Genomic DNA, 22,793 nt, shown 5'->3' on the forward strand with positions numbered 1-22,793 from the left:
ATGGTGCTTTTCCATCTGCAGATTGTTTGGGCAGCTTCATCCAGTCTCCTTAAAGTAGTCACACTGTCTGCACCAAGCTGGCTTAGGACACCGGGAAGCATTTCTGTCAGCTGCTCTGTCTCAGGGGAGCCTGTAATAGTGAAGGCTGAACTTCATGGTTGTCAAAATGGACCACTGTTTGTAAACATGCTCCCTTCCTCAATATCAGATATGTGTTCACACCTAACTTCTTTAAGAACTGCAGGTTTTATCACCCGCGGTGGCTGTTCTACTGATTACCTTCTTCTTCCTGTGGGCAGTGCCTTTCTCACATGCACACACTGTGTCTGCAGTTTGGTGAGTTTTTCCTGGCTCATGATCATCTATTTCGTCTTGTTGAAGTGGAATCCATGGGGGACTAGGGTTCACACTCGGGGTCCTTGGCAGACTAGCTAAGATAAGGCGCACACTGGGGGACACAAGATGGTGGCAGCATGTCTTTCATATTCTATATCCTTGTTCTGGGAACTGGTACAGAAATGAGAAGCAAAGGGAAGTAATTTCTTTATACACAGTTAGCTTTAATAGCCATAAGAAAGACTGCTTAGCGTCTTCTCACCCATCGCTCTGCACATTATGCTGGCCTTCAACACATAGCCATAGCGACATATATAAATCTATATTATACATTTATACACACACCCACGTCCTATGAGCACTGTGAAGACACAGTCTTCAGTACAGAGCAGGCCTTGCCCATGCCATTAAGAGGCACCGATATGCTGTTCACTAGACATTCAATAGGCATGATGTGGCCACCAGTCTCCAATTCCCCTGAGGGAAGTTAGGATTACAGGGGACAGCAGAGTTAAGGAAGTTGGTTCAACTTGAGATCACGTAAGAAACAGAAGGTGCTAGGCTAAGTGCAGGGCACCTACAAGTTACCACATTTGCTATATAGACTCTCTCTGGTGTGGTGGTAGAGACCAAAGTACTACCAGACTTGGCCCACAGAGCTGGCCTGGCCCAAGACTGGGTCAGTGAGGGGTTTGGTAGTCTCCAACAGTGTCCGGCTGGACGCTGCCACTCAATGATGTGTGCTTTTACAACTGTCTGAGGAGCGTTGGCATTGGGACCACACATGCTGTTTGTGGGTGGTAAGGTCCTAGTTCCCCTGAGTTGGCTATCTTGAGGTGAGAACTGTAACGAGGTGGGCACCGTGCTGCTGAGGCTGTCTAGAAGCAGTGCCGGGGGGCCTTCTACACAGTCTACATGAGTTTTGCTTAGTGCTGGGCCCAGTGGGCCTTGGCTAATCATATTCATTGTCAGGATGCCACTTTCCTTCCTGCCTGTCCCATGTGGACACATCTCTGAGCCCTTCCGTGGAGCTCCAGCAGGGGAGGAGTCGGACCAGGTATTCCTCAGCAGACAGGCAGCTGTACTAGGGGCGGGCAGGCCCACCCTTCCTGCTGTTTTAAGGACTCCTGGCTTCGCCTTTTATGTGGCTCCTGGAAGGCAAGGGTCACAAGGCTGGAGTGCACATCAGGGCCCTGAAGGATTTCATCTGCAGACAAGAAGAAAACACACCTAGTCAGCATGAGTGTTCAGGCCCTGTTGGAGGCTGGAGTGAGAGGCAAATATTGCTGGAGCCAGGAGCCTGGTTAGGAAGGCAGGAAGCACAGGGGAGGGGGGGGAGTGTGGCCTGGAGAAGCTCCTGAAGGCCAGACTAGATGGAAGCCTTTCACACCCCTGGACTCTTGCTACTTATACCTCTGTACGTCGAGTGGCCAGACCCCGCCCATCTTCCTTCAGGAGCCCATTCATGTTCCAAATCAAGTAGTCCGAAGCAAATAAGCAAACGGAAACCAAGAGGGTCCTTCATATTTCCCAAGAAAGAAGTGCTAGGCAAAAGAGGAGCTGTGAGGACATTCAGCGGGAAGTCCTCCTGCTAAGTGCACGTCCCAGCTTTCTTTTTTTTTTTTTTTTTTTTTTTTTTTTGGTTCTTTTTTTTCGGAGCTGGGGACCGAACCCAGGGCCTTGCGCTTCCTAGGTAAGCGCTCTACCACTGAGCTAAATCCCCAGCCCCTAACGTCCCAGCTTTCTGAGAGGGGCGGAGCCAGCAGGGCCTCAGAGGCAAGCGGAGCTGAGGTCTACCTTGGGTCAGCCAAAGCCACACAGCCAGTTAGTGACAGGCCTAGCACTGACAGCCTTCCAGGGGCCTAAGGAAACAGAGAGGAAAGCTTCCACAGGCTGAGCCAGTGTTGCAGAGGATGCTGGGTTACCTTGGCTGGGACAGGAATATGGCTGCACAGAGGCAATCTTGTAAGTGTTGTGCTACAGAGGCTCGGGAAAGAAAGGAGTTGTCAGAGAAGAATGAAGGGAAGTTAGACCAAGATAAAAGAGTGTGCTACATCACAGACCAGCCCCCTTTCTGCGTGGGTCTTAGCCCTGCTGAGATTAGGAAGTGTTGAGCAGATAGATGCTCAGCTTCTCTGGCAGCGGCAAGCCTACCCTCAGAGAATGGTTTCTGATCTTTAGCCACATCATCTGCACCAAGTCTTCTCTCACCCTCTTCCGGGGGAAGAGGCAGCACTTGGCATTTGTGGCATTTGTGGTAATCGTACAGAAGTCCTACCAGGGGTAGACCATCTTTCCTCTTAAGAGGCAGTGTTTATTTTCAGGTTTTCTTCTACACCAATGAGTCAGGATAAAGATTGTTCGGAAGCTTTACAGACAAGGATGCTTCCCACCTCACAGTGCATCCGGGGCAATTTGTAAGGTTCTACTCTGCTTTCTTTTCCAGAGAGCCCCTGAGGAAATTTGAGTGCACAGTGGGTCTCACATGAAGACTCCAAATGTCTCTGTCCTCATGAGGCAACTGCACTACATTTCCCTGGCCTACCAATCCCACATAAAGGACAGAAAACTAGAGTGAAAGGGAGGGAGGATGACAAAGATGAGTGCACCCAGAGAGGTCAGGGGAGGGAGGCGGGGCTTGCTGAGGGACCACACCCTACACTGAACCAGAAACCTCTTAGAGTGTCAGCTAGCAAGGGGCCCCACAGACAGGATGAGAGCAGTGGGCTGAGGGGTATGGCTGGCTTGGAGCTACAGCACTGTCCTTACCTCTAAATTAGTCCGTGCTTTCTTCAAGACATCATGGGTCCTGGTCACTGGAAACATAAAATGGCCCCACAGATGTGGAAATTATCAGCTGAGTCGGGCTAGCTTGGCACGTCTCCCTAAAGCACTTTCTCTGCTACTGGGTGTGGTCTGTTGCTAGCCACGTCCTTCTATAACCCCCACCACCACCCCCATTATCTCATTCGCTCCTCTCTCAACAGTCCTGAGCCCCTCTGGTCACTGTTCATGAGCTGCAAGACTGGGAGTCGGGAAAAGCCCTCCCCTATGTCCTCCAGGGACACCTACGATGGCTCACGATGAACTGCTCCATGCTTTTCTTCCTCTGGTTGGCCGTCTTCAGACGCACAGCAGTGCTCTGAAGGAGCTGTTGCTGTTGGGACACTTGGGCTCGCAGGTCTAGGAGTTCTTTCTCCATCAGTTTTCCCTGAGGAGGAGGGATAGACTCAGACAACATTTCCCAGGCTAAACACACCCTGGGCTTTGCAGTGGATTGCTATCTTCTCACCTTTTTATTGAATTCCCGCCATTAAAATTCCCCTAATGCCAGCAGGAGACAGCTGAGGACCAGGCCATCAGACAGAAATGGGGAGGGAAACTGAAGCCTGCTGGTGAGAACCTCGCTCTAGACCAACACCAAATCCCAAACGAAAGCCAGAGCTCTGTTTGGTCCAGTAGAATATCCTCAATTACTCATCATGAGTGACACTTAGGAGTTCAGGGATGTTATATCTGAAGAGAGGGGACTGGCCAGAGGACAGTGGCACTGTCTACAGATATCTGCCACCACAGAGATATGAAGCACCTTGAATTAGCACAGGTGGGCCCATAAAGACGGCAGTAACAGTTATCTGCAGCTGGAGTCTGGGGGAGATCCTAAAATGCCTCTAACATTCTGCTGGCCACAACCCACCTGAGAGACAAGAGACCCCAGGAGGTGGCTGACTTTCCCAGGCCTGACCCAGAGACACAAACTGTAAAAACTGTTGAGATCCCAGAACATGGCTAAGAGGCCATTTGCTCATGGTGCTGGCCTATGGACTTTTGATCACATGCACCTTAGGGATGAGGAAGGCCAAATGACAAGCAGGTCTCTTGACCAGCTCAGCTAAACTTCAGGGTACAAGACCTGGAAATGTCTGGATATGCAGGCTGACTGTGTCTACCTGCCATACTCTTTGCTTCTCTCTGGTGACTCATCAAGAGTTGGAGGGTGGGAAATGAACATGTTAGAACTGTAGCGATGGGGCCATGGCAGCTCTGAGGCTCCAGGAGGTCCCATGAAGATTCTGCCCATCCCAACTCTCCATATAACCCTGGACCATCAAGAAAGCCAAGGAGTCAGGAGCAGGGCGGGGCCATACTGGCACGGAAAAGTAGGCTTTAACCAGCCGAACCCACAGCCTCTTACCTCTTCGCCTACCAGTACAGAACCATGAGAGTTTGGCAAAGCTGCTCTCCAGAACATGGTGAGGAGGGAAGCTGACTCTTCTAGGCTGTGGTTCAGAGCCCTGGCGCTGCTCCGAAGCTCATGGACACTTTTGGTACCTGGTGCCTGGGGAAAGAAGACGGGGAGTCATGAATATCACTGGAACTGAGGCATCTTGTTGCTCCAAGCATGGGGCTCATGTTTCCTGTGTCAACAAGCACAGAAGAGAGGCCTGCTGGAAACCCTGGCTTCCCCTTACAGTCCCAGTCCCTTTGCCTGGAACCCTTCCCCCAGATGCCTGCCCTATAAGCCCTCAAAACTCATCCCTGTGTTACAACCACTAAGAAGCTGTACCTCCCTTGTCTCTAACGCAACCACAGAGGACAGAGCATGTCTATGGTGCCTTGTTGTGCGTATCAATAGGGAACTCTATCTTGCTCTTCAAAAGTGGTTCCTTGTAGATGAATTCGGCTATCCTATGCAAGCACCCATGAGTGTCCAGCTTCTCAAATGACATCATCATTGGTGCCTACTCCCTCTCAACCTCTAAGTGCCCTGTAGAGCTTTGATGGCTGCCTCCCCTCCTCCGCTCAGTCTGAACAGGGAAACCTGGGTTATCAGGTTTGCTCCCTTCCAATGCCAGCACTCCTATCAAAGTGCGGGGTTTTCTGGAGTTCTCCATCAAAATATCAAGTCAGCCTTCTCTGGGAGACAGAGAAGGGTCCCTACGGAATAAACATAAGCCACTTCCCCGGCTGCTGGGAGATGGGAAGCACAGAAGGAAGGCTGGGGCAAAGGAGTTACAGCCAGAGGACGGGAGTAACTAAGAGGTCAGGTGTGGCCACCTCTGTGCCCTGCGCGTCCAGTGCAGGGACGCTGCGTGCTGGCCTCGTGAGAGACAGTATCTTTTGGATCAGCAGCTTCCCTTCCCCAATCTGCTGCTGTAGGGCGTCGTAGTCATCCACATGGCCAATAACGTGTCTGCCGTGTCCACTGGCAAATGGGCCATCAGCAGCATCGACCTCCATCTTGGGAGGGGTCTTCGTTGCTGCAGACTCATCCGAACCTAGCGCAGACAAAGAAGCAGAAGTCGGACCCATCGTTGTAGATAATAATGGCCCCAACTCCAACTCCAAAGGGACAATGAGAGAGGCAAGAAGCAAGTCAGCCTTCAAGTCACTCTGCAGGGTGGCAGAGTCCACAGAGCACCTGGGTTCTGCACAGTCGTTTTAATGTCACTTTGATAGAGACTTCGATAGTGTCACCAGACAAAATTTAGAATTACCTGGGAGGCGTGGCCTCTGGGCTTGCCTATGGTGGATCCTTTTGATGACATTAACTTATGTGGGGAGGCACACCTTAATGGTGGACAGGACTGTTCCCTGTCACGAGCTGGGTGGAGTGAGGAAGGGGCTCTAATGCTAGCATGCACGTGTTCCTGGCTCTCTGGTTCTGATGTCAGATGCTGTGCAACAGCTCCCTTAAGGTCCTGTGACCCCGTTGCTCTGGTGGAGCATAACCTGCAGAGGTGAGCCAGAAGCACACCTTTCTCACCTGCTCTGCTTTCTCAGGAAACTTCGTCAGGCAAAAAGGAAGGATACTGTGACGCCTTTCCACAGGGGAACCAGTCAGGGTAAATACTATTACTGAGTAGGTTTCTGGGTAAAGGATGTCGAACACAGGAGCCCTACTCAAGGGCAGGGCGATGACAGAGCGACCAAGGCAGAGGCCTGTGCATAGCATGAGGCTGAGAAAGATCGCTAGGCATAGGTGAGGCAGGGCCAGAGAGCCAACCAAAGGTTGTTTGCATCAATAATTTCCCATCACCACCTGAGTCCTTTTGTAGCTGTATTTACCATTGTTTGTCCTACTGATGATGGCAGAGTCTGAGCCAGGAACGGAGCACGAATTGCTGGGGAGGACCACGGCTGGAGAATTCAAGCCAACATCCCGGACTGGAGGGGAAGCAGCTGAACCTAGGGAACACAACAGCCACTGTGTCAGGTCACCAAAATGCTGCATGTGCACAGCCCAAGATCAACCCCAGGGAACCGGCGCTCATAGGCCACAGCACGGGGAGACGGCAGAGCACTGTGAATGTTTCCTGAGAATGTCATTTCTAGTTCTAAAGATCAGTAGGTATTTTATAAGTCCGATTTTGGATATAAGTTTGCATGTAGGGTCCAGTACCATTATGACTTGAAGTGAAGTGAAATATAAATATGAGTGTGTGTGTGTGTGTGTGTGTGTGAGAGAGAGAGAGAGAGAGAGAGAGAGAGAGAGAGAGAGAGAGAGAGAGAGAGAAGAGAAGACCAGGAGAGAGAGAGAGAGAAGACCGGGAGAGAGAGAGAGAGAGAGAAAGAGAGAGAGAGAGAGAGAGAGAGAGAGAGAGAGAGAGAGAGAGAGAGAGAGAAGAAGACCAGGAGAAAGGCTCAGTAGGAGATCACTTGACATGGCACTGACAAAAACAAAGAGTTTACCAGAGAATGAATGGGTTCACAAAGGTTGCAGTTCAGCTGTCTGGTCCTCACCCTGGATGTTATTAACTACAGCAAAGCTCAGTCATCTGGTCCTGATCCTGATCCCTTGGCCCAGTAACCCTTGCTTGCCTATTAAATGTCTTGGGATTCAATTTTCTCATGAGAAATACAAAAGAGGGAATGAACTTGTATATTTCAATGAACTTGTATATTTGAGGGAACTAGTAAATTTTAAAGCACTACATAAATATGAGGAATCAACTTTTATTGTTTCAAGTCCTTGACAATTATTTTATTTAATGCTATAGAATATAGCCCATATGGTTATATGGGCTATATTTTTTATAAAGCCCATTTTCAAGTGGCGTAGACTAAAACACCTGAGTGTTTAAATACTTTGCCCAAAGTAGACAAAGTAAGTTTCAGCTGTAATTACCTCTCTACCCTGAGCTTCACGTCCAGGGATGCTGCATGCTGGCTTGTAAGAGGCAAAATCACATTCTGGAGGCCTGACCCTACTTCCCAGGCTGTCAATCAGGAGGCCCCGGAGCGTCCCTGGATTGTGCCTGACCCTCACCCGATCGGTTCAGCAAGACTGTCCCCTGTCCCCCAGACACCCCAGAGCAGACAGCTCTGGCTTCCCTCTTCTTACTTACCTTGGAAGGGTGGCTGCTGGTTTGCCAGCTCCGCCTTGGCTGAGAAGCTCTGGTTAACAGGGCAGGAGCTGAGACTGGCTTTGCCAGCACCGTGATCCATCTGCTGTTCCAGCTGCAGCCGCAGACGGTTGTTCACTTGAATGCTCTGCTCCAACTGCACTCTCAGAGCTCGAATCTCTGCCACCAGGCAGCTCAACTCACCCGGGACTTGGTGACCGGAATCTAGGCTGAAGGCTGAAAGCAGAAGGGAGGGAACCCAGTGGCACCGACCAAGCATGTCCACGTGATAGTCAAATATGGCTCTGTGACATTCCTTTCTGCCAAGGGTCCCACTGGAGTCTCAGGGGCTCAGCCCCATGTCTGTGAGACACAACCCTTCTTATTTAGCACGGAGAGCGCAGCAAGGCTGCATGTAACTAGCCTGGGATTTCTCTGAAGATCAGTTTAGTCATGCATGCCCACAGGGATTTGGACTGGCACGTGAGATTAAGCCTGCTGTGTTGTCTCTCAGTTAAATTTTATCCTGCAGGCTAGAAAGCAGGTCAGCACTGAACTAAAAAGGAGTGAAGGTCGAGGGAGGTGATTTGATGGATTCTATATGCAGAGAGGATAAGCCAAACACATGGGGCTTCTGGGAGCAGGCCACAGGGAAGTCAGTCAGGTCTTAGACCCGGGCTCAAAATTCCTAAGTGATGTTTCAATTTCTCATTTCCATTTACCACATGTATTTGACACATGGATAGAAAGAGCTAATCAGCAGTCTAGAATTCAACATTTCTTACCTGAAACCTGAGAACCACTGCATTGGTTTATATATGCTTGGCCCAGGGAGTGGTGCTATTAAGAGGTGTGGCCTTGTTGGAGTAGGTGTGTCATGTGGGATGGGCTTTAATACCCTCAACCTAGCTGCCTGGAATTGAGTCTTCCACTAGCAGCCTTCAGATGAAGATGTAGAACTCGGCTCCTGCACCATGCCTGCCTGGATGCTGCCAGGCTCCCACCTTGATGATAATGGACTGAATCTCTGAACCTGTAAGCCAGCCCCAATTAAATGCTGTCCTTTATAAGACTTGCCCTGGTCATGGTGTCTGTTCACAGCAGTAAAACCCTAACTAAGACAGCCACTTATATTTTGAAGGGCAGAATTAGTTTTGGATTTTACCAAGACCCTATTACACCTTCTACTACCTGCACTGCACATCTTGCCCACAGCCCTTAGCCCAACACGTATTATTTCTGTCACAGCCTATGTGGACAGTCTAAGCCGACAGAGACTGGCTCTCCTCCCATCACTTCAGATAGGCTTTGTCATCCAAGTACATGGAGAAGCCTGCAGTTTAGCTGCCTTGCTGGACTTTGGAATTCAAAAGAAAGAATTATGGAGCATTAGTGGTAATTGGTTTGAAATGAACTCAAGAAAGCACTAACAGAACAGTGCATGAAAGGGGTACACACACCCAGTGTGTGTGTGTGGGGGGAGGGGCAGTCAGGATGAAGCAGCTTCAGAGATGAAAGTTCTAGTGTACTTTCTCTTCCTCTAGTTCTAAATTCTCACTAACTTTTGATTAATATTTTGGAAAAAATTCCCATCACCCATTGCCCTTATCGAGTTTAAGATTATATCATCTCCCCCCTTCCCCTTCTCCTTTCAACAATATAACCACCCCCTTCCAGTTGATGGCCTAGTTGTCGTCACAGGCACGCACACTCACACACACACACACACACACACACACACATGCACACACACACGCATGCACACGCACACATACTCACACATACACACATGCACACTCACACACATGTACACTCACACACATGCAAACTCACACACACACACTCACACACACACACACACACGCGAGCGCGCGCGCACACACACACCTGCTCCATCCCACAGTGTGACTCGTGTCTCCAGGCTGACCTTTGATGTTGGATAACCAGATGATGCCCTATTTTTCCTAGGACAAACTATGCCTTCGATGCCTTTGGTTCCCTGTCCAGGGCTGAGGCCTTATGTGCTATCCTCCTTCTGAATTAGCATGGCTATTGCTGTCCTTTATCTCCCCAGTAGCACCTTGTCTTTTAATCTAGAACATCTCCACATTTATCTAAAGTTCTCCCCAGATTGGAGGTCTCCTAATTCCTGACTAGTATGTTCTACCAGACTTAGCATCTTGAAACTTTGTTTTCCCCATGGAGCTGTCTTCGGTGAAAGTAAACTCCAGGCTCAGCTTTTAGGCTTTCTACATGGCAGCAGTCACTCTTCCCGCTGCCCTGACTTCTCACCTCTCCAGTACCGAGGGGCTCCCACAGGCAGACTTACACACTGCTCCACAGTCCTGGACTTCTGCCTTTCCTTCTCAGCCTGGTGAGCTCCTTAGACTTCCAGCTCTAATTTCCTTTCTCTCCCCTCCTCCATTTGGATTCTCAAATACTAGATTTTTGTTTCACCAGACAGAGAAACTGCTTAGTAAAGTACCTGATATTTAAACCTAGCCTTGAAACCTGAGACCTATTAGTTCTACTTCATTAGGCATTTTCCCCCTTTTGGTTTTGAATCCATTTCTCCACATGGGGAAGGGAGACAGGAAAGATGCTGACTGTATGGGCCGCCATGGTCTATCCTTCAGCACACAGTGCTCTTAACCTCAGAGTCATCTCTCCAGCCCAGGGTATTTCTTTATATAAACAAGACCATGCTATAATCTTGCCCCTGATTAAGTTGCTTTTTATTATTAAGTGGGTGAAGTGATTTCTTGCAGTCTGTCCTTAAGGGTTCCTAGGTTTGATCTGTTCATGTCAACAGTGCCTCACCCTTGGGTTTTACCGAGAATTGGGAGAGGGTCCGCATACCTTTCAAGCCCTTCTTAGGATTTTCGTAGAGGGACTCGTAGATCTGGAGCTCTGACTGCAGGGACAGGGAGAGCTGCTGTTTCTCCTCACACTGTTGTTGCAGGAGGGCCAGCTTGTGCTGCAGCCTGCCAAGGAGAGGCAAGGGTTCACTGAGCCGTGTGGGAGAAATGAGCTGTGAGCCAACCTTTGCCTCGTTGGCCTGGGATGTTGGCTTGGCCATCACATTCATTGAGCAGAGCCTGGGGCAGGTAAAGTTAGCCTGAAGTCCATGCACAGGCAGCAGTGTAAGCACACTACAGGCCCCTCTGCCCTACAGTGTTCTCCACGCTGACAGACATGTAGGGCTTTCCCTAGGATAGCAACTTGTACTTCATGAAGAGAGTGATGTCATACATCTAATGGCAAGTATGGGAATGCTCTCCTGCTGGTCTCTGGCAGACAGAAACCTCTGTAACAGGATTTCATCTCTCTACTTTGTAGTATAAAAAATCTGCAATCTTCCTTTTGCTCCAAGTGACCAGTGAGGCAGGAAAGTGAGGCAGGATTAGTAAAGGAGAAACTGAGGTTTCCAAAGGAGGAAACTACTGCTTTGTCAATATTCCTTCTGCACTGAAAAGTGAAGCCATTCCGTGCCAAGGCCCTGTTTACCTGGAGTTGTTTTCCTGGAGGGACAGCCTCTCCTCTCGGAAATGCACGATCTCATCCTGCTTCTCCTGCAAGTCTTCCAGAAGCTGCCGCCGCTCAGCCTTCTGCTGCTCCAGCTCCTTCTCCAGCTCCTGGAGCTGGGAACTTGAGGAAAGCAGAGCCTCCCTCAGGTGGTCCACTTCCTGGGAGTGTCCTGAAAGCAGGGCGCAGGGGCATTTATGTCATGACCTAAAGCTCATTAGAAAGACAAACCCAAACACACGTGAGGCCAGGAGAAGGAAGGTCCTGTGTGGCTGAGCAGTCTGGCTTTGCTTAGCTGGCCCTACATACGGGGGTTGTGTGGGGGTGGTGTTTCTTTGTGGTATCTGACCCTCCGTTTAACAACATCTGCCCTTGCTCTTAGGGGAGGCAGCGGGTTGCTGAAGCTCAGTGTTTTCTAGATGCTCACATGTAGCTGTGCCACTGTACATCTTCAGTCTTATCAAAGACCAGTGATAATTTCCTGTTTATGGTTTTTAGTATATATTCTTTTCAGCATTTTGAAAATTGGGACAGCTGGTGTTTTCTGGCATGTGACATCTCTCAGGTCAAAACTTAAAACTTTTTTTTAAAGATTTATTTATTTTGGGTTGGGGATTTAGCTCAGTGGTAGAACGCTTGCCTAGCAAGCATAAGGCCTTGGGTTCGGTCCCCAGCTCTGAAGGAAAAAAAAAAAAGATTTATTTCTTGTATATGAGCACACTGTAGCTGTCTTTAGACACACCAGAAGAGGGCATCAGATCCCATCACGGATGGTTGTGAGCCACCATGTAGTTGCTGGGAATTGAACTCAGGACCTCTGGAAGAGCAATCAGTGCTTTTAACCACTGAGCCCAGGTCAAAACTTTTGAAGATGATCTATAGGGACTCTTTTATATAAGGCTAATCCTTAGGTACAACTGTGTTCATTTGGAACTCTATCACTATTTCCTATCCATGAGGTTGTCCTCCTCTGTCCCAGCATGCACTGGTAGATTAATCTCTCTGCCTTGCCTTCATCCAGCAGTCTTGGTTATCTACTGGCAGGGGCCCTGCCTCTCATGTCTTTCTGAACTGACTTAGCACAAACGTATTAAGTAGCTACCTTAGAAACAATTCTTCTCATCTTTTGCCTCTACAAGCATTCTTTCATTCTGGACTTAATCCTTTCATTTATCTCTCTCAGTCTTTTAACAGCTGTTCAATAGATATTTATAAATAAAAATCATTTGTTATTAGTTATATATTGATTTAATCAAGTCATTAATACTATGTAATTTGCCTCCCAGGCCACATGGGCAATAATATCCACTTATAGATGAGTGTTAAGTAGGATTGGGAAAGTTCTAGAGGGCATGGAACCATAGGAGGACCACCAGAGAGCAGCCTGAAGGGAACTGTAGGGGAAGGCAGAGGAAGGGAGAACAGGACCCAGACAGCTGCCCAGAGCTGTACTTGTTCTGGGATGCATGAGAACACAGACACGCATGGTCCCTGGTTTTGTGGTTCCAATTAGCTGTGAGCAGACAGGGGGTGGATTCCAAACTGACAGAACAGACACTGCTCTTAGATGTAGGCAGGCTTTCAAAGGATAGGCTTCCTAGGGTTATTCAGTCATCGAACCTAGGAGCCTGGGGGCCAGGGTTACGATCTCTTATGCCAGCGGTTTTCAACCTTCCTAATGCTGTGACCCTTTAATACAGTTCCTCATGTTGTGGTGACCCCCACCAAAAAGTTATACTTCATAACTGTAATATTGCTACTGTTGTGAATCAGAATGTAAACACCTGTGTTTTCTGATGGTCTAGGCATCCCCTGTGAAAGAGTCATTTGATTCCCCAAAAAGTATCTTGACCCACAGGTTGAGAACCACAGTCTTAAGCCTTCTCTTTGCTTGTTTGATTGGTGATTGCCCTGGTGAGGGGAGAGACAGTCCTAGGAGGAAGTAGAAGTCTGGTTTTGCACAACCTACCCCTGGAAGCATGACTGAGCCGTGTCTGCAGGCTTTGGTTTTCTTCCCTGAGGGCTCTGTTCTCATTGTAGAGCTGAGGCATGGACTCCAGGCCCTGACTGTAGAAGTGAGAGGTGGAACCTGTCCGGGGGAAACACACGTCTCATGTAACAGTTGCTCTTTCCATCCCCTCAAAGATCTGCTGTTCCAAACCCAGCAGCAATCTCTGGCCCTCAAGGATTAACTTGAACACAGTGGCTGGGTGCCGAGTAGTATGTGTTTGCAGAGCATGCGGCCTTTGTGTGCACCCAGCACTTGCAGCCACCCTATTTGTGTAGAAGCTTTTCCTCCCTGACTAGCTGGGTCTACTGTGTGGAAGGAGCAATTGCATGTACAGAGAGTGACACCCAAATGACAACATCTTGTTGGGTGGGGGAGTTAGGGACTAATGGCCCCTGGGTGAAGTGGGTGGGTGGGGGGGTTGGGTCCTCATAGACCTGCCTCTACTGGTTACCAATCACAAGGACACAGTGAACCAGCCAGCTGCATATTAACAGATTGAGGCTAAGAGGCCAAATCTTTGCCTGAGGAAAGTCAGTCTCTGGGCTCGGAGTGCAAATCAGAGGTAATGGCTCCTCAACCCTCCAACCTTCGCTTGACTGTGACAATCAAGTTAGGCAAAGAGTATCAGAATGATGAGAAAAGTGTGAGGCTCTGCCTAGTGGTCTTCCCTTCAGTCAGGACAGAGACTGGGCCTTGCATACCATTTTCTCGGGCCGTGGAGCTGAGCCTATGCTGCAGCTGCTCCCGTAGCCTGTCATTGACACATATGGACTCCTCCAGGCGCTGGCGCAGGTTCCGGATCTCACCTAAATGCTCTTCCAACAGGTCGGCCCCTGCAGCCATCCCAGGACAAGGCAGAAGCAGGAGACACAAGGCTGGTTACGAGGGTGAGGTGAACTCTGCCGGTGGACAACTCAGACTGCCCTTAATGTGGCCTTCCTTTTGCCCAGTGTCCTTTTACACATCAGTCAGCTTCACTTAGTAAGAAGGGAGCTTTGTAACCACAGGGTGGTCCCTTGCTAAGGAAAGCCCATAGGCCTCCATCCACGACCAAATCGAGCTCTGTATCACTGAGAAAATAACTGACAGATCTGAGCCCAACTGCCATCTGGAAAGGTGGACCCATCTCTCGGGTGTGGATTTGGGGTGACAGGGAAAGCCTCACTGACTTTTTTTCAATCCCTTTTCCTGATAAATGACTCCATTTTTAGCAAAATCCGTCCTTTCCCACCTAGAGAGAAGGCCAAAGTAAACACCACATGCCTTCAACCTACCAAACTAAGGGCTGATGCTCGATGTTTCCCCATGTCACTTTTTAGTCAGGCAGGAAGAAGGAATCCCCTGCATGGATCTAGGACCCCGAAGGACCCAGGAGAAGTAGCCCTGCTAGTCGCCTCACTTCCGGCTTTCTCCTGGAAACTCAGTTTCTTGCTCTTGGGATTGAGCCGCATTGTACTTTTTGTCTTAGTTTACACCCCTCTACTTGGTGTGACTGAGTTTTGTATATAGAACATATTTGAGGAGTAGAGGAGTTGTATCCTTTCTTTTTATTTCCTGACTGAGAAGAGAAAGTCCGGGCTCTGTACATTACCTGTGGGTTTGGAGTTAAGCTGGTACATCGAGGAGCCTGAGGACAGCTCCCCAGAGATGCTCCCTTTCTGAGGCCTCATCATGTCCCACTGGCCGCTGCCCAGGTATCCAGGCTCCAGGATTCTGCCCAGCTCTATGGTGCCTCTTGCTGGGGAGTGGGGCTGAGCAGGGTTGCTGTAGCGGGGAGAGCTAGCTTCTGTGTGGTTGCTAAGCAACGTGGATGTGGAGGTGGGAGGGGCAATGCTAACACCTGGGCAGAAAGAAACATAGTAAGAGATGGTATTAGCGGCCAAGAGCAGTAAAGGACATTGAGATGGCTGAGAATGGAGACTAGTGGTGGACACGGGGCAGGGGTTGGGGGGAGGTTAGTACCCCAGTTCACCACAGAATATCAGTTAGATGAAGTCTCAAAGCCTCAAGCCTGACTTTCACCCTCTCCATTTCCGAGCAGGAGACACCAAGGCAGAGGATGCTGAAGGGTTTGAAAAACCCAGGGGCTCTACTCCTCGTTCCTACTTTATTCCTTATGATCAAATCCAGAAAAGTTCTGGAAGTATGAGTCATCCCATAGTGAGGGATAAAGAATGTGACGGCCTATCTGACTGGGTACACCCACTAATGGTAGCATCTGTTTGTCTGTATTTGCCATCACTCCAGGCTAACTAGTCAATGTCTCCTTCAGGGAGACAGTGGATATGACTTTTCCAGATTGAAGAACTCTTTGTTCAGGCTGGAAAAACCCCTGTGTAAGAAAAGTTGTGACCTGGATCCCCTCCACAGTCATCAAACCTTAAAGCAATGGTTCTCAACCTGTGGGGTGCAGCCCCTTTGGGGATGAGTGACTCTTTCATGGGGGCTGCATATCAGATATCTTGCATATCAGATATTTGCATTGTGATTCATAACAGTAACAAAATTACAGTTATGGAGTAGCCACAAAATCATTTTATGGTTGGGGGTCACCACAGCATGGAAGGACAAAGACCATTGCCTTAATCATCAAACATATCCTAAGGAGAGCAGTGGGAGCTCCTCTTTCCTAGGATGTTGCTTTCAAAGACCCTATGAAAACACAGGTCTCTCCTTGAGCCCCTTAAGCAGAGGCAGGAATTCAGGTGATGTCCTATTTAGCCTGGTTCTGAACTGTCTAGGAAGTGTCTGAAAGGAGGGTTCCTATGCAGAGCTTAGATTACTGCTTCTGCTTCTTAAAGCCAAGAATAGGGAAGGAGTGTTGGGGGCATGCAAAGGGATGCACAGGGCCATAGTTCAGACAGTGTGGAAGCCCAATCTCTTCCAATGATTAGCAACACAGGCAAAGTAGACAGATGACTCCCTCTAAGCCAACAGGAATGAGTCCATCATTTCCTCCAAGCACTTCAGACTCTGGGCGAGGGTTAGTACAACTGCTACTGACACATTTTTACCCTCAATTAGAACAAGGTCTTATGTGGGCTACCTGCTAGAATCAACTGAGGTAAACACACACACACACACACACACACACACACACACACACACACACACCTGGGCTACCACAGCTAGGTGTAAGATACATATTGAGCACTGGACACTTATTCATCTCAGGAGATTTTAACAGGCTGTAAAGTTTGAAGAAGTATTGTGGTAGGTCTTTCCTTTCCCCATTATCCTAGCCACTCATTAGCATTAAAGCAGAGGAGACTATGGATTTAACCATTTATACTTTTTAGTAGGGACTTAACAATGATATGATTTCTGATTCCTTTCATACCTAATGCTGCCTGATTCCTAAACAAGGCAAGGGTCATGAGAGGTTTTAAATCGATTGGTACCAGTGATCGATATCCTTGTTATCCAGTTTCCTCTGGTTATACATCCAGAGCTCCTGCCGCATAGCATGCAAAGACATCATGCTGGGAGCTCTTTGCCCCCAACACACCTGGGAAGCTACCATGTGCCAGTGTCTACATGGAAAAGTGATTCACAATAGACAGTGAGCACTGTGTGATGGTCCCTCAGAGAGGACCACACCTTCAGATGGGAAAAGGAAAGGCTACGGTATTCTTTACGAAGTCTGGGACCATCTGAACGAACATCAAGGGCCTGAGACTATAACTCCAACCCACAAAGGACCATTTTATGCATAGGGTTCTCCTTCCATTTTTTTCCTTTTCATAGAGATCTGTTGACAGCCATAGAAAGGTATAGAAAAGGGGGATTGGAGAGAAAGAAATAGAAGCCAAAGAATGTTTATGCCATCTCAGCATGGGACATATTTGTTGGTGTCAGAACTGCTAACACAACAGTCTTGGGTCATAAGTCCTAGACCGTCAGCTGGTCTCTAAAGAGAAAGAATCAACAGAGTGTTTTCACTGGGCTCAGCTCATAGCCTAAGCAGCAGAGCATCTAAACTATCCTAGTGCAAAGGTCTGGGGGAAATCAGACACCAGGAGCTGAAGACAGGCTCTAAGCCCATCTCTCATCTCTCCCACTTGGCGATTACCTAGAATCTTAGTTGCCCGCTCTAACTCCATGCACTGCATAGGACTCTTGTGAGGCTCAGGCAGGACTATAGTAGTGTTATGTAAGTCCTACACTGATGCTTTACAGAAATCTGGTGACAGATTTATTCCCTTAGATTTCATATGGCAGTGTTTCCTGGATTAGCATTGTTGTGGTCCAGTGCATTCTGTAAATCAAGCTGAGTGTTCAATTAGACAAACTATCCATTTTGGGGATTGACAAAAACAAACAAACAAAAACACTCAAGCTGATCCAAATGCCATCAGAAGTTTTACAGATTTAAACTCTAGGCTGTGATCTGTGGTCACCCGAGGTGTGGGGACTCTTCTCTTGCTCACCCACACTCTGTCGTGGGCACAGAATGTGACTTTAGCATAATTCTCAAACTCTTACTAGTTGTTTTTAATAGTTATTCTGTTTTTTACACCTAAAGGGATTACATTCGTAGTCTTACAATGAGGCATCAGTGCGCACACCCAGCAGATGCTTTTCTGTGAACTGTGCAATCACGATTAACCACCTGTGGAGTCAGGTGGACATAATTCCAACCACCATCACAGCCCGAGCTTATGAGCCTATCCATCTACATGTCCTATTTCCTTTTGGGGGAAGGTAGAATGAACTTTGAACAACAAGAAAAGAGTCTCTACCAGAGTTTGCTTCTGAATCTAGACACCACCCTTTGTATGTTAAGCCAATGATGTTGGGCACTTAAGAGCAGTCTGCAGCAAGAGATATGCTAGCCCCCCAAAGCAGTCGATGAATGTGGTCATAGCTTTACTAGCTATGTCCCCCCACAAGGGCAAAGCATAACTTCTTTATCCCACCCACCGATAAGTATTTCCCAGTCTGCCAGGGATGTATACTAACATACAGTGTTGGGCCAACTCTGTTAGCAGTCTGTGAGTGCCAGGTCTCTGAATACCTCCCACAGCTGATGTGCACACCCCAGAGACAAGAGAAGATGCATTTCAGACAAGAAGCAAGCGAGCTTGCCTGCATCTGCCACCTGTAACACGTGCTTTGCCCTTTACCACCATTAAGCCAAAGCCATGCAGAGCAACCACAAGTGGGCCACCACTCAAAAGCACACCAAGGCAACGACAGTGCTCACTTTCTCCCAGCTGCTTCTGCAGCATCTGCAGCTCTTGTTGAGCCTCAGCCAAGGACACCACTGGTGTCTCACAGCAACCAAGAAGGGGAGGCCCAGAGGGGCCGAAAGGCATGAAGCTGGGTACAGTGAAGTGCATTGGTGCCTGGGAAAGGCTAGCCGGCTTGGGTATGGAGTTAAAGTGAAAGCCTGGAAATAAAGAGTTAGGGAGAGAGGAGACATCATTAGAGAGAAAGCAAGAGAGAAACAGAAAGTCGACCACTCCCTGATCAGACCCGGACTGTCACATGGCCAGTATTTGCTGCGGTGTGGGCTAAGCCAGCAAGGCCCGGCAAGTTACTCCTAAGAAGCAGCCTGGAGGTCTCTCCTCTTTATCCCTTTGTCAGGCTCACCTGCATATATATAGCCTCTGTTCATCATGTTGGCAATTAGCTACAGAGGCAGCATGGCTCATCCTACCAAACGTCAGAATGACTCCCCTACGGTACCAGTCCTTCGCTCTGGGAAAAGACTATCCATTCCATTGATCTAGAACTTTCTGTTTTGTTTTGTTTGTAACTGCATCAGGATCTTCCATGGAAAGGCAGACCAGACCAGGCATTATTTTTAGGTATAGTGTGGGGATTTGGTGGGAACAAACTTTAGAAATCCAAAGCATGTGTTCACTCATAAGACGAGAAGCAACCATGTGGGTATGGCTGCGTTAGTGCCCTGCAAAGCTGTCTGAGAGAACTATTTAATATTTTTATTAGCTTATCTTCATTGGATGGGCTGCATTGTGACATGTCTGTACATGTGTGGGATATACTTTGATCATTTTTTTCCAGGAGGGTACTGTCTTTCTTTTCCTCCTTCCTTTTTCCAGCCCCCCTCTTCTTCTTTTTTTTTTTTTTTTTTTTTTTTTGGTTCTTTTTTTCGGAGCTGGGGATCGAACCCAGGGCCTTGCGCTTCCTAGGTAAGCGCTCTACCACTGAGCTAAATCCCCAGCCCCTCCCCCTCTTCTTCTTAAAAGGTCCTACCTCTCCTTTTTCTCCTTTTCTTCCCACCCCCTTCTTTTGACAAGATCTTACTATGCCATACAGACTAGCCTCAAGTCATCATGATACTCATAAGTGCTGGATTAGACATGTGCACCACCAATCTTAGCACACATAGACCTGCCTCAGTGCAGAACAGTAGTAGAATGATAAACCCTGGGAGTAGAGCCCAGAAGTTTACAAAAAACAAGCAACTTTTCCCTTGGAGATCCATGCAGTCCATGGGCAGTCAAATCATTAGAAACACGGTGAAAATCAGATGCTTTAACCTGTTTCCCCTTTCCTTTGGGCGGGGCAGGGCAGAAATCAAGATTATCTTGAGGAGGAGGTCTGATTTACAAGACATGACCACATCTACAATACATCATTGGTCCCATGGTGCTGAAACTGCATCAGAGTGGCGCTGCACACAGCCAAACTACCCAGAGATGCAGCCCAGGGATCTTTCGGGAAGGCAGTGTGGTGTTAAAGCCAATGACTGTAGGCTCCCTTTGAGCTGAAAGCCTTTCGGTAGGTTGTCTATGCTGGGGGATCTCTTGGTCCAGCTGCTGCTCGCACAGAGGCCAGGTGCAGGTATATAGCCTTCTTGCTCAAGACTGTGGTTGACTTGCCCTTGGGAAGGCTGAAGAAATGGGACCATGCCTTTCTGGACCTCAGACGTCATCATACATTACATGAAAGTAGCCAGCCATGGAGGAAGGCAGGGAGCAGGCACTGGCCTTTCTCTGCCATCTCTGAAGCAGAACTGTGATGATCAATGAAACCTCTGACAGCTATGCTGAGACATGAAAGTGAATGTACTCCTTTCATTGTTACCAAAATACATATGCACCATTCACAAAGCCACCAATGGTGATATAAGATGAGAGCATTTCACTCTGAAGCTTGCTTCATCACTCATGGAAAAGCACTGGACTGGTTAAGAAGGCGATATGTATGGAATTAGTAGATGTCTCTTTCTGTTTTTTGGTTATAGTAATCCTATAAAAATGTTGCCTCTGCTCCCCAGGGTGAGTGAGAGAAAGAAATGGAGGTGCTTATTTAAAAGGCCAGCTATTTGTCAAAACCAGTTCACAGACTAAAGCTTATTGCAGATGCCTTACTTTCTAATTTTTAAAAATCAGACACAGATGTTAAATGAGAATGGTCTCCTGATTTGGGTAGGGCATGATAGCAATTTCCACCCTTATTCCTGAAGGAAACCAAGCAGGCAGCTGGGAGAGAGATGAAGCTACTCCCCCACTGGCTTTTGCATACCTGGCTGGGCCTGGCTGGCCTCCTTAGGGGGGTTCTGGGGAGTTGGCAAGCTGATGGAGCTGCTTCTGGGCTCGCCCTTAAGCCCCTGAGATGCACTGGCTGCTGATGGGTTAGAAGACAACACAGTAGAATGACTCGAATGATGGATGGAGTCTACAAAACCCGTGAAGGAGAGAAAACGCTTGGTGTTCCACAGAGAACTAGAACCCAGGCCTTGTAGTATCCAGGAGTACCAGGGCCAGAGGTTGGCCATCATGGAAGGCCCCAAGGACAAGGCCTTTTGCAGTATTCATTTTTTTGCTTTCAGATAGTAAGAGAACTGCCTTTAGGGGACAGAGGGAGATCAGAACCTGGAAATCCTGAAGGAGCTCCTATGGCAGAGGCTGTGGGAGCCCACAGATACTCAGGGGCCACTGTGCAGACACTGCAAGGACATAAGGCACTCCATCTTAAAGAAGGAGGTCTATCAGACAGAAACGATGAGAAGTAATGGTTGGCTACCATCTTCTCACTTGGAATTACATGGCGCCATGTGCCTGATGGCAGGACTCAAGTGACTAGGATCCTCACCCTAGTTAGCCTGTGCTCGGGAGGGACTTAGTCCCAGAGCCAAGCTACACACCAAAGTGGACTGACTATAAGGCCTGGATCCCAAGGTCTCCTCTCAGTCTAGACCCAAGATACCACTCTGACAGCAGATGCTACCTGAGTTACTGGGTGAGGGCTTCTTCTCTTCATAGTGTGTGTACTCGCTGGCTACGTCCATGTCAGAGCAGGCTTCTATGTCATCCGACAGGAAGGATGTGCTGCTGGCAGAGCGGTGGGAGTCAGACGCAGCATGGCTGCTGGGGGGTGAGAGAGACCGGGTATCCAGCTTGGCCTGCAGGACTTCAATCACTTTCTCTTTCTCCTGTAGTTCCCTGCTGAGCCTGGTGGGGAAGGAGTAGGTCACAGGTGAAGCCAAGGTAACCCAGGCCAGCTAATCTTCACTAAAGCCCTCAAAACCCACGTAAGCCAAGGGCATCATTCTGGACATAGAGTGTATGCGGGTCATAAATGGACAGGTGGGAGTAGCCCTGCAGTGGACTGGCCACATGCTGAGCACCAGCACAGGCGCAGCCAGTCCCTTAAGGCATGGACGCTTAATGGGTGGCCACTAGACAGTGGCAGTCTGAGGACTATTAGCATCTCCAATAAATATAAAAATCAAAAGGAGCCTTGAAAAAATGTGGAACAAAACATTGTCACAACATCTGAAACTAGGCTAAGCGGAGTCAGCTGGGTGGCTCAAGTGTAGGCCCTTTATGTGTCAGTGACAGATAAGAAACAAAAAAGAAGACCCACAAATGCCATGTCCCTTACTATAGGCATTTTGAGAAGGACTTACAGGGTCTGAGGCACAATCATGACACAAAGAGCACAGACCAGAGGCCACAAACGTCCCTGAGCCAGTGAGTTCATGAGTATTACGAACTGAACACTTCCCCTGAGGAATTCCTGCCTTCCAGGGATCTACACCATCTGGGCCTCTTTCTCTGTAAACTCTCATGGGATTCTTCTTTCTCCAAGGACACTGAGTGACCACTAAGCTAGCTGTCAATAAAACCCAGGGCAGGCCAACCTTGTAGGAAACTCATGGGGTGGGGAGCAGGGAAAGGAAGTAGACTCTTGAAACACACATGGTTCGGTCATGGATCAGACTGCTTCTATCTTACCATGCCTGAAACATCACTTCAGCAAAGAAAAAATCTTATCAAAAGGAAAGAATTGGAAGCAAACCGATAAGTATTCAATGATCTGCTACATCAGTCTCGTCCACTTCCCTGCCTCATCTGTGAGCTTGGGGCTACCCTGACTGGATCCCTTTACCACACTGACTGCGGAATTACCTGAGGGCCAGTGGCTCAAGCCCAGCTTCTTCTTTTTCACTCTTATGATCCTCTGAAAATCAAATTTAAAAAGTAACAGGTTAAATGAATTGTGTCACACCTTAGAAAACACGGATCCCACTAGGACAGAGAAGAGTGTTTAGGCCACACACAGGTTCAGGAAACTTACTTTGAGTGTTCAAGTTATGT

The 22,793-nt window shown here is 48.4% G+C and overlaps 1 protein-coding gene across 51 annotated transcripts in view; it reads right to left on the reverse strand.

The window, feature by feature from the left end:
• Nucleotides 1–536: 536 nt before the first annotated feature.
• The window catches only part of Pde4dip (phosphodiesterase 4D interacting protein), a 196,345-nt gene continuing 174,088 nt past the window's right edge, over nucleotides 537–22,793 (reverse strand). For 2 of the 51 annotated variants that reach the window (XR_015668416.1, XR_015668431.1), the window contains exons 32-48: nucleotides 22,605–22,656; nucleotides 21,421–21,644; nucleotides 20,716–20,814; nucleotides 18,425–18,610; nucleotides 14,810–15,058; nucleotides 13,920–14,051; nucleotides 13,177–13,296; nucleotides 11,190–11,379; nucleotides 10,542–10,666; nucleotides 7,686–7,919; nucleotides 6,406–6,525; nucleotides 5,395–5,615; nucleotides 4,532–4,675; nucleotides 3,409–3,547; nucleotides 3,106–3,152; nucleotides 2,262–2,322; nucleotides 540–1,543 (exon numbers count right to left, since the gene is read on the reverse strand). Coding sequence is in view for 42 of the 51 variants with exons in the window: in XM_087632328.1 (XP_087488454.1) it covers nucleotides 1,401–1,543; nucleotides 2,262–2,313; nucleotides 3,106–3,152; nucleotides 3,409–3,547; nucleotides 4,532–4,675; nucleotides 5,395–5,615; nucleotides 6,406–6,525; nucleotides 7,686–7,919; nucleotides 10,542–10,666; nucleotides 11,190–11,379; nucleotides 13,177–13,296; nucleotides 13,920–14,051; nucleotides 14,810–15,058; nucleotides 18,425–18,610; nucleotides 20,716–20,868; nucleotides 21,421–21,644; nucleotides 22,605–22,656 (2,531 nt within the window). In the remaining 9 variants the exon portion in view is untranslated. 51 annotated transcript variants of the gene reach the window in all.

This window comes from Rattus norvegicus, chromosome 2, assembly GCF_021556685.1.
Source record: "Rattus norvegicus strain SHRSP/BbbUtx chromosome 2, alternate assembly SHRSP_T2T, whole genome shotgun sequence".
Classification (NCBI taxonomy): domain Eukaryota; kingdom Metazoa; phylum Chordata; class Mammalia; order Rodentia; family Muridae; genus Rattus; species Rattus norvegicus.